General features: G+C 33.3%; 3 protein-coding genes across 16 annotated transcripts in view; 2 read left to right on the forward strand and 1 right to left on the reverse strand.

Moving 5' to 3' along the window:
• The window catches only part of LOC102619574 (probable RNA helicase SDE3), a 90,884-nt gene that overhangs the window by 5,213 nt on the left and 72,301 nt on the right, over nucleotides 1-13,370 (reverse strand). The window lies entirely within an intron of this gene.
• On the forward strand, nucleotides 2,492-5,909 carry LOC102612737 (bifunctional L-3-cyanoalanine synthase/cysteine synthase D2). 5 transcript variants are annotated; one of them, XM_006471684.4, is made up of 11 exons: nucleotides 2,492-2,638; nucleotides 3,156-3,272; nucleotides 3,368-3,477; nucleotides 3,597-3,654; nucleotides 3,861-4,124; nucleotides 4,202-4,339; nucleotides 4,435-4,486; nucleotides 4,934-5,013; nucleotides 5,159-5,218; nucleotides 5,335-5,415; nucleotides 5,531-5,909. In XM_006471684.4, the coding sequence occupies exons 2-11, from the start codon at nucleotides 3,234-3,236 to the stop codon at nucleotides 5,618-5,620; spliced, it is 972 nt and encodes a 323-aa protein (XP_006471747.1). In that variant the 5' UTR covers nucleotides 2,492-2,638; nucleotides 3,156-3,233; the 3' UTR covers nucleotides 5,621-5,909. The 5 variants fall into 5 exon arrangements, with proteins under 5 accessions (XP_006471747.1, XP_006471748.1, XP_052297893.1 ...); XM_006471685.4 differs by having other exon boundaries at nucleotides 5,357-5,415; XM_052441932.1 differs by lacking the exon at nucleotides 2,492-2,638 and adding an exon at nucleotides 2,665-3,025.
• Nucleotides 9,394-13,131, forward strand: LOC102612435 (cysteine synthase-like). Of its 10 annotated transcripts, none has more exons than XM_052441920.1 (12): nucleotides 9,394-9,701; nucleotides 10,377-10,463; nucleotides 10,560-10,669; nucleotides 10,789-10,846; nucleotides 11,095-11,358; nucleotides 11,436-11,573; nucleotides 11,669-11,720; nucleotides 11,913-12,077; nucleotides 12,168-12,247; nucleotides 12,394-12,453; nucleotides 12,570-12,650; nucleotides 12,771-13,131. In XM_052441920.1, exons 2-12 carry the CDS (start codon nucleotides 10,425-10,427, stop codon nucleotides 12,858-12,860), a joined length of 1,137 nt encoding a protein of 378 aa, XP_052297880.1. In that variant the 5' UTR covers nucleotides 9,394-9,701; nucleotides 10,377-10,424; the 3' UTR covers nucleotides 12,861-13,131. The 10 variants fall into 10 exon arrangements, 9 of the variants coding, with proteins under 9 accessions (XP_052297880.1, XP_052297882.1, XP_052297883.1 ...); XM_052441922.1 differs by having other exon boundaries at nucleotides 9,395-9,701; nucleotides 10,383-10,463; XM_052441923.1 differs by having other exon boundaries at nucleotides 9,696-9,805.

The raw sequence follows: 13,370 nt of genomic DNA on the forward strand, positions 1-13,370 counted from the left end.
TATTCCGACGTAAACCCTCTAATGCTTAAGTCATAAATTATGTATAAAGGGAGAAAAAAATGAGAATGAAGAATTATGAACGAGTTAAAGTCAAGTAATTTTCCAGTAGAGAGGTTGAAAATCTTGTAGAAGCTTTGGTTGATTTTGCTAACCCCTTCACCTGATGCGCTCTTCAATTTAAATAGGCTTTTGGTCCTGAACAGTTACCTCCTTAACTTCAGCTCACTTTCTTCAGCAGTTGCAAGTGATTGTCAGTTTGGAGGTGGTTTAAATATTTCGTGGCACATAACTTCCCTAGAAATTAGGCTATGTTCTCTTGACTAGCAATTTTCCATGTCAAGCTAATTCTCAGGTCGGACAAAAAATTTTGAGGTCTGATTACTTTACTTTCAGATCGGACAAATAAATTTCTCAGTCACTCATATAGCCTTGAGGTTGTATTCTTAAACTAGGTCATTCACATAGACCTCATATCATACTTGTAAACTAGGTCACCAACATAGGCTCCAGGTTGTACTTATGAGGTTAGCTCAATAGTAATAAATTCTGAGTAGATTAGGATCGACTATATTTCGAGACACTACCATAAAATCCAACCCAAACAACATGAATGATAAAATCTGTCCAAAATTTTATGTATGAATGAATTGTGTCATGACTAAACCAATACAATTTGGTGAGAAAAGAATTTTATTTTTTATATTTGAGTCTTCATACCCCTCAAATTGTCTCCCTAGCCCCAAATTTCAATTTATTTTATTATTTTTAAAACTTACTCTTATTAAAAATAAAAAAATTATTATTATTTTTTACTATATTTTACTCCTTCTTCCCTCTTTCTAACATAAGCATCACCTTCACCATCTATTTCTATCAACAAGAAGTTCATTACCATCATTACTACCATCAAAAAATGATCGAGTTTCAATTTAATTTAAATAAGTGGTGTTGAAGTGGCGGTGTTAGAAATTCAAATGTAGTAGAACTTAGTTCAAACATAATATAATTTTAAAAATTTTCAATAAATAACAAGTATCAAAATCAATATTTATTAAAATATTTTATTCAATATATTTACAATTGCCAACAAAGTATTTTGCATGCGTTGAAAATGCTGAAGGATAATCTTATTATCAACACTACAAAATGCATTATTTTTTATTTATATAGTTATACTACCATTAAATCACTTATCTCCCATCCGATTAGAATATCAATTCATTCACTACATTCATTTCAAATACTTTATTCAATTAAATTTTAAGGCGTTAAATACATGTTGTTTTATACAATATATTATTTGAAAAAATAAAATGTGTTTTACTTATCCAATTTATTTTGGGTACCCTAAAAATTTCAATTAGAAAACATGGAACGAACAACAAGCAAGTCGTTAGTGGAAATAATAGAATGGAGTTGCTGTAAGAAAAGAAAGTCAAACCAAAACGTGTCTTTAAACTTTAATATCTCATATTTTTTTTATATTTTTGAAATTTAGCAAGGGCTTTTATAGTAAATCAAGTTAAAAATTGACAAATATCAAAATTGGTTCAAAAATTTTCAAAAGTCAAGCCAGGGCTTAGCCACTACTAGCTCCAAAATGGTACCAAACCTGAGTGGTGAGTTTTACTATTATTGATGATATTGGTTTTGATTTTGCGCAATAACTTAACATTTTGTTTAATTCCAATTTGAGTTTTGATTAAGAGTTAATATTTTGATTCAAATTATGAATCAATTAAAAAGAGAGAGAGAGAGATGTGAGATATGAGATGTTAATCCATTGATAGTTTAAGAAAGAAAAAATATTTATTTTTTAATTACTTTTATTTTTTAATAAGGGTGATTTTGAAATAAATAATATTAATTGAATTGTGGGGCTGTGTATTTCAAAGTTTATATTTTATTGAATTTTTGACACTTGACAAACTTGAGAGATTTTTTTTAAAATAAAAAATGAAAAGACAATAAGTTTTTTTTTTTAAACGATACAAATTAGAATCTTACTATTAACTTGTCAACTTTATCCATCAAGTATTCAAAAAAAAAATCTATATTTTACCAAAGATTTCAACTTTTGAATAGTAATATTTAAATTATACCCTCCACCTTATTAAGTCTAATTCCTAGTATTCAACATCAGTGAGTACAAGGTCAAAGTCTACTAAAGACTCTGTATAAAAATATCAATAAATATAAATGCTTGTTACCCCATTATGACATCATCTGAATTGAATGCATGAATGAAACCATAATTTTTTTTTTTTTTTAAATGCTAACAAGGTGTTGTCACACTTGCAATTCAGAAGAATGAAATAAAACACGCAACAAATGAGTCTCGGCTGACTTTAGATTAGATAATGAAGCGACACGCAACAAGTTTTGTTAGACAGTCTTAAACTTTTGACCCTTCACCGTGTGTCACGTTGTTAACTTCTGCAGTCAAGAGGAAGTTCAGGTTCCATTCGACACCGAGGACAATCTTGTAAAAGCCTAACCAGACAACAAATACTTTCTAATATTTAAAATTTTTTGTTTTTCATGTTTGTTTTCTTCCGGGTGTGTGTGTGTGGATATGTATATATGTTTATCTTCAATGTCTGATGCATAATGTATTTCAGAGAAAAAATTACACCAGGTAAGTAAACTGGTCTAATTATACATGTTCTCTCCTCTGGGAATTTCCCTATGAACCAAAACTGGATTTCCAGATTGTTTCTTGCAGTCCATGACTTTCAAATTTTACTTTATTTTAGGTTGAAGTACTGATTATGTTCATTATTTGGATTGTTTGCATTTTTTTTTGTTTTTTTGTTTTTTTTTTAGTGTTTCTAGTATAGGCTGCTTTAAATTCTTGTAATTAGAAGTTTTAAGGTATGGTTCTGCATTTTGATTCTTGCTTGGGACATACAAGTTTCTCACAATATATTTTCTCTGTTCGGTGCTCAATTTATAATCTTGGTTATCGATATTAAATACCCATTTTGAGGTATAAGGTGCTTGGAATCCGGTTAGCTCCTTTGAGGTATTGGGCTACTTGACAAAATTTAATTTGCCTCAAGACCTTTAAAGAGCAAGAATAGTGGTACTCTTGAAAGGAAAATGGAGATTGAAACTGTATTTGCAGCTGAGTTCTGCTCTATCTTGATCTTTAGGAACTGGTATCTCCATTCAAACTGCCAAGTGCTAGGCTGGCTGCTTGATTTTTTGAAAGTTTTTGGTGAAGTAGCTCCATGGAGGACAAGTGTGAAATTAAGAAAGACGTTACGGAAGTAATTTTCTTCACATAACTCATGCTTTTGATCTCGCCTTTTGTCTGTGATTACTGTGATCTTGCTTACGATTTGGCTGTATTTTGCTCGTTCAGTTAATAGGCCATACACCGATGGTGTATCTCAATAATGTTGTGGATGGTTGTGTCGCCCGTATTGCTGCCAAGCTAGAAATGATGCAACCTTGCTCTAGCGTCAAAGACAGGTTAACAACATTCTCATTTGTTAATCGCTAATTGGTTGTATTTGTTGGCATATGTGGCCATATGATGCTAATATTATATTGGAAGTCATAGATTTAGTTTTCAATGTTTTGACATGCAGAATTGCATATAGTATGATCAAAGATGCAGAGGATAAGGGCTTAATAACCCCAGGGAAGGTATTCGATGGAAATTCTCCAATTCTAAAGTTGATTAATCATAAAAATTATGCTATGAACTCAGTTTTTTTGTTTTCAGTCAACGTTAATAACTTCAACCAAGCCCATCCTGCTTCTTAAAATTTTAAGAGTCTCTTGTGTTTTCCAAGACTTCTGTTAACTAACAAATTTGCCGTCTGGATATGTTGGAATGTTGATGGTTAAAGACTGTCCTCATTGAGCTAACTAGTGGAAACACCGGCATTGGATTGGCCTTCATTGCAGCATCAAGGGGTTACAAACTTATCATTATAATGCCATCAACATACAGTATTGAGAGAAGAATAATTCTCAGAGCTTTGGGAGCTGAGGTTTATCTTGCAGATCCAGCAGTGGGCTTTGAGGGGTTTGTTAAAAAGGGTGAGGAGATACTAAACAGAACACCTAATGGTTATATTCTTGGACAATTTGAAAATCCCGCGAATCCGGAGGTACTCTTTTCGTTGATATTACAACATAGGCCTGCATTTTAAAGGGTTTATTAATCTGTTTATTGTCAAATGTGTAGATTCATTACGAGACAACTGGCCCAGAGATATGGAACGACTCAGGAGGGAAGGTTGATGCTTTTATAGCAGGGATAGGAACTGGTGGTACTGTAACTGGTGCGGGGAGATTCCTTAAAGAAAAGAACCCAAATATTAAGGTTACCTTGAGGGTATTGTTTGAGTATGTGCAAGCATGACTGGGAAAGATAGAAAAAGAGGTTCTGATTATTCATTCTAATGCTTTCTTTTCTAGGTATATGGTATAGAACCATCTGAAAGTGCAGTCTTGAATGGAGGACAACCTGGTTAGTTTCTCTTTTTCTTTTCTTTAAGATATATAATATCATTTATTTGTTTCATGCCATATTTTGTTGTTTATTTTCTTTCGTATCCACATTGCATAATTTTACATTTGAAAGATTTTATGTGGTTTAAAGCTGAGTGCTTGCATCAGCACATTGGGCGATAGCACATTTTTAGAATCTCATTGGTGTCAGAATTTTGTCAGAACACCAGCAGCCTTATGACTCTTATCATATTTGACAAGATTAGAAACTTTTGGGCAGTATTTTCTTTGTGAATACGAAAGGTTCATTGAATATTCTTGTTTTTCCTGTTTTATTCCAAGTTCTGTTTTGAAGACTTCATATGAATACTTTCACCTGAGCTGCTGCATATATTTTCTTCTACACATTTCTGAGATTAGTATCATTTCCTGATTGGTGTACATCGCATGCTGCAACATGTTATAGGGAAGCATCTGATCCAGGGTATTGGTGCTGGTGTCATCCCTCCTGTTTTGGACGTTGCCATGCTCGATGAAGTTATTACAGTAAGTATTAAAATACAATTTTGGGTTAGTTACTTCAGATTGGGTGATTGGCACGTAAAATTTATTTTGCAGTGCTAGATTTCTGTCATTTGTTCTCGCATTTTAAATAAACTTACTCATAATTGACTGTAAAAATACTTTTCAGGTATCAAGTGAGGAAGCTATTGAAACTAGTAAGCTGCTTGCCCTGAAGGAAGGTTTGCTGGTGCGTTTATGTTTTAAATATTGCTTTTAGTTCTTATGCTCCATCTTTTCCATTCTATAATTTCTATTCCAGATTTTGTCCCTTTGATTGCTAGCCGTCAGTCAATTCGTTGACAGGTTGGAATATCTTCTGGTGCAGCAGCGGCAGCTGCTATACGAGTAGCAAAGAGGCCTGAAAATGCAGGGAAACTCATTGTTGTAAGTTTGATTTTCTTTGCTAAATATATAAACTGTCCTTAGTGTAAACAGTTTACAATTTTGTAATTTGTACTAAACTATACTAACCGTGCCATTTCTTCGGCTTCCTGTGCAGGTGATTTTCCCCAGTGCTGGAGAGCGTTATCTATCCACAGCATTGTTCGAATCCATTAGACACGAAGTGGAAAATATGCCCATTGATTAAGACGTCACCAAGTTTAGTAAGCAGCTGCCTGAATTTGGGACAAACATCCCTGCATTTTCCGTATGTGCCAGCCTATATTTACTTACTCTTTATCGACTGTATTTTAGTTCTTCTGATGCTGTGACGGCTAGATTCTAGAGAATGGAACTAAGCCTTCAGCACAAGAAGATTCAATAAATTTTGTATGTAAAATTGCAATTTAGACAACCAATCTGCTAAGAAAGCAATGCATTGTAAAATAATCTCAAATTTGCTTCCCTTTGCTAGCAAGGTTTGGACAAGTTTGACAGATAGTTGTTTGTTGTTATTTGCAAGCAACTTAAATTCTGCAATGAAATTAAACTTTAAACGCACCTAAATTTGAAAACCAAATGAAACAATTATGATCACTAATGACAATTTAGTTTAGTTTAATTTCTTTCCCATTACGATTAGATTTTTCTATCAATTTAGGGTTCTAATTCTATTAGAATTAAGATTGTGTTGAACTATTATAAATAAGTGGTTATTAACATGTGTCTTAGTAAATAGTAATAAAATTAATTCCAACCCATATTAATTTTTCTCTTTTCCTTCTAAATTTTTGAATTCTTTATCTCTTCTCTCCCCTAACATCTGGCATCAGAACATATTTTTCCCAGCCACCAATTTTTCTTTTTCTGTTCAACTAAAAAAATCTTCTCTCCCCTAACATCTGGCATCAGAACATATCCCTTCATTTTTATTATTACCTTTTCGTAAGTCAATTACTTGCTTTAATCAAGTTTATTCCACCAACTAATTTTGACTTTTATGAGTTACGGCCATAAGCCATCAACCGACCCACCATTAGCCTCAACAAGCTCCAGCAACCACACCTAAACTACTGCCATCATCAACCGTCGACCAGCAACAGCACAACACCGAATTTCTTGATAATTTTTTTAGACATCATGATCGTTACCGTAAAGAAAATGTTGCGCAACCGTCACAAATTGGTAAAAAATTTGCAGTCTTAGAGTGTGTTTGGTATTGTTTTCAAATTTTATTTTTTATTTTTTGAATTTAAAAAACACTAAATACGTGTTCAGTAGCTCGTTTTTTAAAATATAAAATTCATTCTACATTTTTAACAAAAGAAGAAAACAACTTTTTCTTATTTTTCTTATTTTCTAATATAGTATTAAGTTTCAAAATGAACAATTTTCTTCCATCACCTCACAAAATAATAATAACATCATCATCATCATCATCATCATCATCATCATCATCATCATCATTATTATTATTATTTCTTCCAAAAAATCAATTTCCCTCACAATAATCTTTTCTTTTTATATACATTATAATATTTATGTTTTCATATATTAATTAAATCAAATATGCAGAGTTTATCATTTTTCTTTAAATAAAAAATTAACGAGATCAATAAGATCGCCTAATTTATTCTTAAAATTAAAATAATCAAACCGATTAAATAATAAAAATAATTATTCATTACTTAATTTTAAGTTTATGCAAATTATTTCAATAATAATTCTTTAAAATATTCCTACCGAACATATTTTACGTTTTTTTCATTTTCAAGATTATTTTTAAAAATAATACCGAACATATTTTTAAATTTTAAAAATAACATTTTCACTTTCATTTTTGTTTCATAAAAACAACATTTGAAAAATAATACTAAATAGAGCCTTAGCTGCCCAGAATAACGCTCTCAAGGTACTTCTATGGGACATTCTTGAAGGCCAGTTGTGCAAGGCAGCATAACTATCTCCTAAGTCCACATGAAGTTGGCATGTTAGAATGCAGGGACTCCACCCATCAACTATCAGCCAGCAACACCACAACCCCGAATTTTCTTGATAATTCTTTTTAGACATCATTATCTTTACCGTACTTAAAGAAAAAATAGTGCAACCATATCAAATTGATGAAAAATTTAGAGTCTTAGCTGCTCAAAATAACGCTCTCAAGGCACTTCCACAAGACATTCTTAAAGGATTAGGCCAGTTGTGTGCAAGGCAACACAACCATCTCCTCGTCCACACATGTTAGAATGCAGGGACTCCACGAAACTCTTTATTTGCCAGCATTGTGACCATTCCAGAGAGGAGACAATTCATGTTCTCATCAAGGATTCACACTCTTGAATTCTAGCCCTCCGCAACCCTGGACTAGAACCGACACCCACTCCGCCAGTCCTTTCTTTATTGGGACCAATACCCTCTGCATTACCCAAACATTTATCAACATCTATACAAGCTGAGAGACATTCTACAGAGGTTTGTTTTAATTGTGATGAGCAACTTAAGCCGGAGCATTATTGCAAACAACTTCAACTATTGCCTTTAGCAGCTGATGTCTCCATTTATCATCAGTCTAATACCTCAGTGGTTTTCATTCTGTCAGCACACTTTTCGATTGGAAGCCACTAACGACTATTTGAATTGAAAAAAGTTGGTTATTGATCTTGGCCAGAAGGCTTGCATGGGAAATGTTACCACCCTAATAGTTTATTTTTATTTCTTTTCTATTAGGGTTAGGATGACAATAGGCACTACTTGCTATCGGTTTGTAATACTAAACCTCGTACCAGTACAAAATTTAAATTATTAAACCTAACCGCAATTCACTGTGAGTTTTAATTTTTTTTTAAGAAAGACCACCTACTGCAAATTTTGATTATTATCAAACCAATAATGACACCGAACATATTTTTTACAGGTTCTCATATTTAGAATTACAAATGTTCAACGTGTAAAATTATAACAATAACCTGAAATAGTAAAATTAAACATAAAATACTTAATTTTAAATTTAATCAATGTAAATGAAAAAAAAGAAAATTTCAACATAAATCCAACAATAAATCAAATTTAAGTATGAAATGCATAAGTCCATTAAAATTCAAAAGTGCTTTCAATTAATTAAAAAAAAACACAACAATGGCAAAGGCAGCAACAATGGCTACATATTCAGCAACGACAGTAGCTCTAGAATCACCGGTAGAGGCATCAACAACAACAAATAGCTACCAAATCAATGATAGCGGCGGCTACAGAATTAACAGCCCTTACAATAGCTGCAACAGTATGGTGCTATTGTCAGTAAAGAAGAGAGTTGGGCACTGGCTATTTGGATTGAGAAGGGAGTTAGGTAGCAGGGTAGTGTGCGACTCATGGTCACGACTGAATGTAAATGACAAATCGGTTTCCTTTAGTTTACTTTAGATGAGAGATCGACTAAAGAAGTAGATGGACTTTATGGGTTACACGTTGTAGCTGCGCGCACGTTTACGCATTTTATATATTTTTAGGTCTACATATTTTTAATTAAAATTTTTAAAAAATATTTGAAAAAAATATAGGTTTGGCGGATACTCATGTGAGTATTCATTGAATATTTAATAAATATCATACCCACCAGCACTTAGTGCGTATTTTGATTTGTAATACCAAACCTATCTGCAACTTATAAAATTATCTACAACGAATGAGTTTGCAGGTACCATTACCATCCCTAAAATTAAGTTTTATAATTTAGGATTCTAATTAAATTAGAATTTAGATTGTGTTGAGCTAATATAAATAGGTGGTTCTCATTTTATTTTTGAGTAGATATTAATAAAATTAATTCCAACACATATTTATTTTTCTCTTTTCTCTATAAATTCTTACTTCTTCATCTCTTCCCTATTGAATTCTCTCTTCAAAGTCCTACAACCCTCACATTGATCAAACGCTCCAATTAAAATAATATTAATTAGGTGTTGTTAGACTTGCAATTGAGAAGAATTAATAAAACACAAAAGAAACGAGCCCCTAACTTTAGATAATGAAGTAACATCTAAAAAGTTTTGTTTGACGATTTTACCTCCCAAAAACTTTGAGCATTCAATGGTGTCATAATGTTAATTTCCGCAGTCAAGGGAAAGTTCAGGTTCTATTCATCACTAAGGACAATCTTGTAAAAGCTTAACCTGACAACGACCACTTTCTAATATATAAAATATTTTCATTTTTCATGTTTGTTTACTTCCGAGTGTGTTATATATATTGTATATAACAATATTGCAGTGAAAAAGTTACATTACCAGGTAAGCAAAATGGTCCAATTATATAGTTTCTCTCCTCTGGGAATTTCCCAATGAACCAATACTGGATTTCTAGATTGTTTCTTGCAGTCCATGATTGTCAGATGGTACTCTATTTTAGGTTGAAGTACTGATTATGTTCATTCTTTGGATGACATGCATATAGTTTTGTATTTTTCAGTGTTTCTAGTATAGGCTGCTTTAAATTCTAGTCAGAAACAGTACTGGGTAATCAAAAGTTCATTATTTTGATTCTTGCTTGAGACATACAAGTTTCTCACAACAGTTTTTCTCTGTTCTGTGCTTAATTTACAATCTTGGTTATAAATATGAGACATATTTCCCAAATGGGTTTTTTCAGCAATTGGCAAGTTTCTCAAGAATATAGCACATTTTGGAATCGATTCCTTAATTGGGATTGTAAATTTTGTGAATCCGCTCCTTACCTGTTGGAGATATAAGGTGCTTGGGATTAGGTTAGCTCCTTTAAAGTATTCTGCTACCTGACAGAATTTAATTTGCCTTGAGATCTTTGAAGAGCAAGAATAGTGTTACTCTTGAAAGGCAAATGATAAATGAAACTGAATTTGCTACTGAGTTCTGCTCTATCTTGATCTTTGGCAACTGGTTTCTCCATTCTCCGTTCAAAGACATTAACATTGCTGTTGTTCTGCCAAGTGCTAGGCTTGCTGCTTGATTTTTGAAAGTGTTTGATGAAGTAGCTCCATGGAGGACAAGTGTGAAATTAAGAAAGATGTTACCGAAGTAATTTTCTTTGCACAGCTCATGCTTTTGAACTTGCCTTCTGTCTTTGGTTACTGTGATCTTGCTTACAGGTTGGCTGTATTTTGGCTTGTTCAGTTGATAGGCCATACACCGATGGTGTATCTCAATAATGTTGTGGATGGCTGTGTAGCACGTATTGCTGCCAAGCTAGAAATGATGCAACCTTGCTCTAGTGTCAAAGACAGGTTAACAACTTTCTCATTCGTTAATCACTAATTGATTGTATTTGTTGGCGTATGCGGGCGTATGATGCTAATATTATATTGGAAGTCATGGATTTGGTTTTCAATGTTTTGACATGCAGAATTGCATATAGTATGATCAAAGATGCAGAGGATAAGGGCTTAATAACCCCAGGGAAGGTATTCAATGGAAACTCTCCAATTCTAAAGTTGATTAATCATAAAAATTATGCTATGAACTCAGTGTTTTTGTTTTCAGTCAACGTTAATAACTTCAACCAAGCCCATCCTGCTTCTTAAAATTTTAAGAGTCTCTTGTGTTTTCCAAGACTTCTGCTCAAACTGGGTTTACACTGCTCAAACTGATTGATAAACATGTTAACTAACAAATTTGCCGTCTGGATATGTTGGAATGTTGATGGTTAAAGACTGTCCTCATTGAGATAACTAGTGGAAACACCGGTATTGGATTGGCCTTCATTGCAGCATCAAGGGGTTACAAACTTATCATTATAATGCCATCAACATATAGTATTGAGAGAAGAATAATTCTCAGAGCTTTGGGAGCTGAGGTTTATCTTGCAGACCCAGCAGTGGGCTTTGAGGGGCTTGTTAAAAAGGGTGAGGAGATACTAAACAGAACACCTAATGGTTATATTCTTGGACAATTTGAAAATCCCGCGAATCCGGAGGTACTCTTTTCGTTGATATTACAATACAGGTCTGCATTTTAAAGGGTTTATTAATCTGTTTATTGTCAAATGTGTAGATTCATTACGAGACAACTGGCCCAGAGATATGGAATGACTCAGGAGGGAAGGTTGCTGCTTTTATAGCAGGGATAGGAACTGGTGGTACTGTAACTGGTGCGGGGAGATTCCTTAAAGAAAAGAACCCAAATATTAAGGTTACCTTGAGGGTATTGTTTGAGTATGTGCAAGCATGACTGGAAAAGATAGAAAAAGAGGTTCTGATTATTCATTCTAATGCTTTGTTTTATAGGTATATGGTATAGAACCATCTGAAAGTGCAATTTTGAATGGTGGACAACCTGGTTAGTATTTTTTAATTTTTCTTTGAGTATATATAATATCATTTATTTATTTCATGCCATATTTTGCTCTTTATGTTCTTTTGTATCCACATTGCATAATTTCACATTTCAAAGATTTTGTGTGGTTTAAAGCTGAGTGATTGCATCAACACGTTGTGCAATTGCACATTTTTAGAATTTCATTGGTATCAGAATTTCGTCGGAACACCAGCAGTCTTACGACTCTTATCATATTTGACAAGACTAGAAACTTTCGGCAGTATTTTCTTCGTGAATATGAAAGGTTCATTGAACATTCTTGTTTTTCCTTTTTTATTCAAAGTTCTGTTTTGAAGACTTCATATGAATACTTTCTAGGTAAGTTGCTGCATATATTTTCTTCTACACCTTTCTGGGATGAGTATCATTTCCTGATTGGCGTGCTTTGCATGCTGTAACATGTAATAGGGAAGCATCTGATCCAGGGTATTGGTGCTGGTATTGTCCTTCCTGTTTTGGACGTTTCCTTGCTTGATGAAGTTATAACTGTAAGTCTTAAAATCCAATTGTGGGTTAGTTACTTTGGCTTGGGTGATTGGCATGTAAAATTTATTTTCCAGTGCTAGATTTCTGTCATTTTTTCTCACATTTTAAACAAACTTACTCATAATTGACCTTAAAAATCCTTTTTCAGGTATCAAGTGAGGAAGCTATTGAAACTAGTAAGCTGCTTGCCCTGAAGGAAGGTTTGCTGGTGTGTTTGTGATTTAAATATTGCTTTTAGTTCTTACGCTCCATCTTTTGCATTCTATAATTTCCGTCCCAGATTTTGTCCCTTAGGTTGCTAACTGTTGGACAATTTTTTGGCAGGTTGGAATATCTTCTGGTGCAGCAGCAGCCGCTGCCATACGAGTAGCAAAGAGGCCAGAAAATGCTGGGAAACTCATTGTTGTAAGTTAGATTTTCTTTGCTTCATATATAAACTGTACTCCACAGAGTGTAATTTGTTTTTAACTACGTAATTTGTACTAAACTATATTAACCATGCCATTTCTATGGCTTCCTTTGCAGGTGATTTTCCCCAGTGCTGGAGAGCGTTATCTATCCACAGCATTGTTTGGATCCATTAGAAATGAAGTGCAAAATATGTCCATTGATTAAGACGTCACAAAGTTTAGGAAGCAGCTGCCTGAATTTAGGACAAACATCCCTGTATTTTCCACACGAGCCAGCCTATGTTCGCCTATCCATTATCCGACCGTATTTTAGTTCTTCTGAAGCTGTGACGGTTAGATTCTAGAGAATGGAACTAAGCCTTCAACAGAAGAAGATTCAATGTATTCTGTATGTACAATTGCAATTTAGATAATCAATCTGTTAATGAAGCAATGTATTGTAAAATAATCTCAAATTTGCTTGCTTTTGTTTTCAAGTTTTGGATAAGTTTGACAGATAGTTGTTGTTGTTTCCAACTAACCTAATTCTGCAATGAAAATTAAACCTTAAATATACCAAAATTTGAAAACCAAATGAAACATTTATGATCACTAAAGACAGTTCTAAGTAAAATGAGTTGTTCAAGCACTTTAATTAGTCCATAATTATACAGGGGATTTATTATGCATTAACAACCAGTTTTAGTTCCATAACTAGAAGTTAGCAGTTAATGCA

Source organism: Citrus sinensis, chromosome 5 (assembly GCF_022201045.2).
Source record: "Citrus sinensis cultivar Valencia sweet orange chromosome 5, DVS_A1.0, whole genome shotgun sequence".
Taxonomy (NCBI): Eukaryota; Viridiplantae; Streptophyta; class Magnoliopsida; order Sapindales; family Rutaceae; genus Citrus; species Citrus sinensis.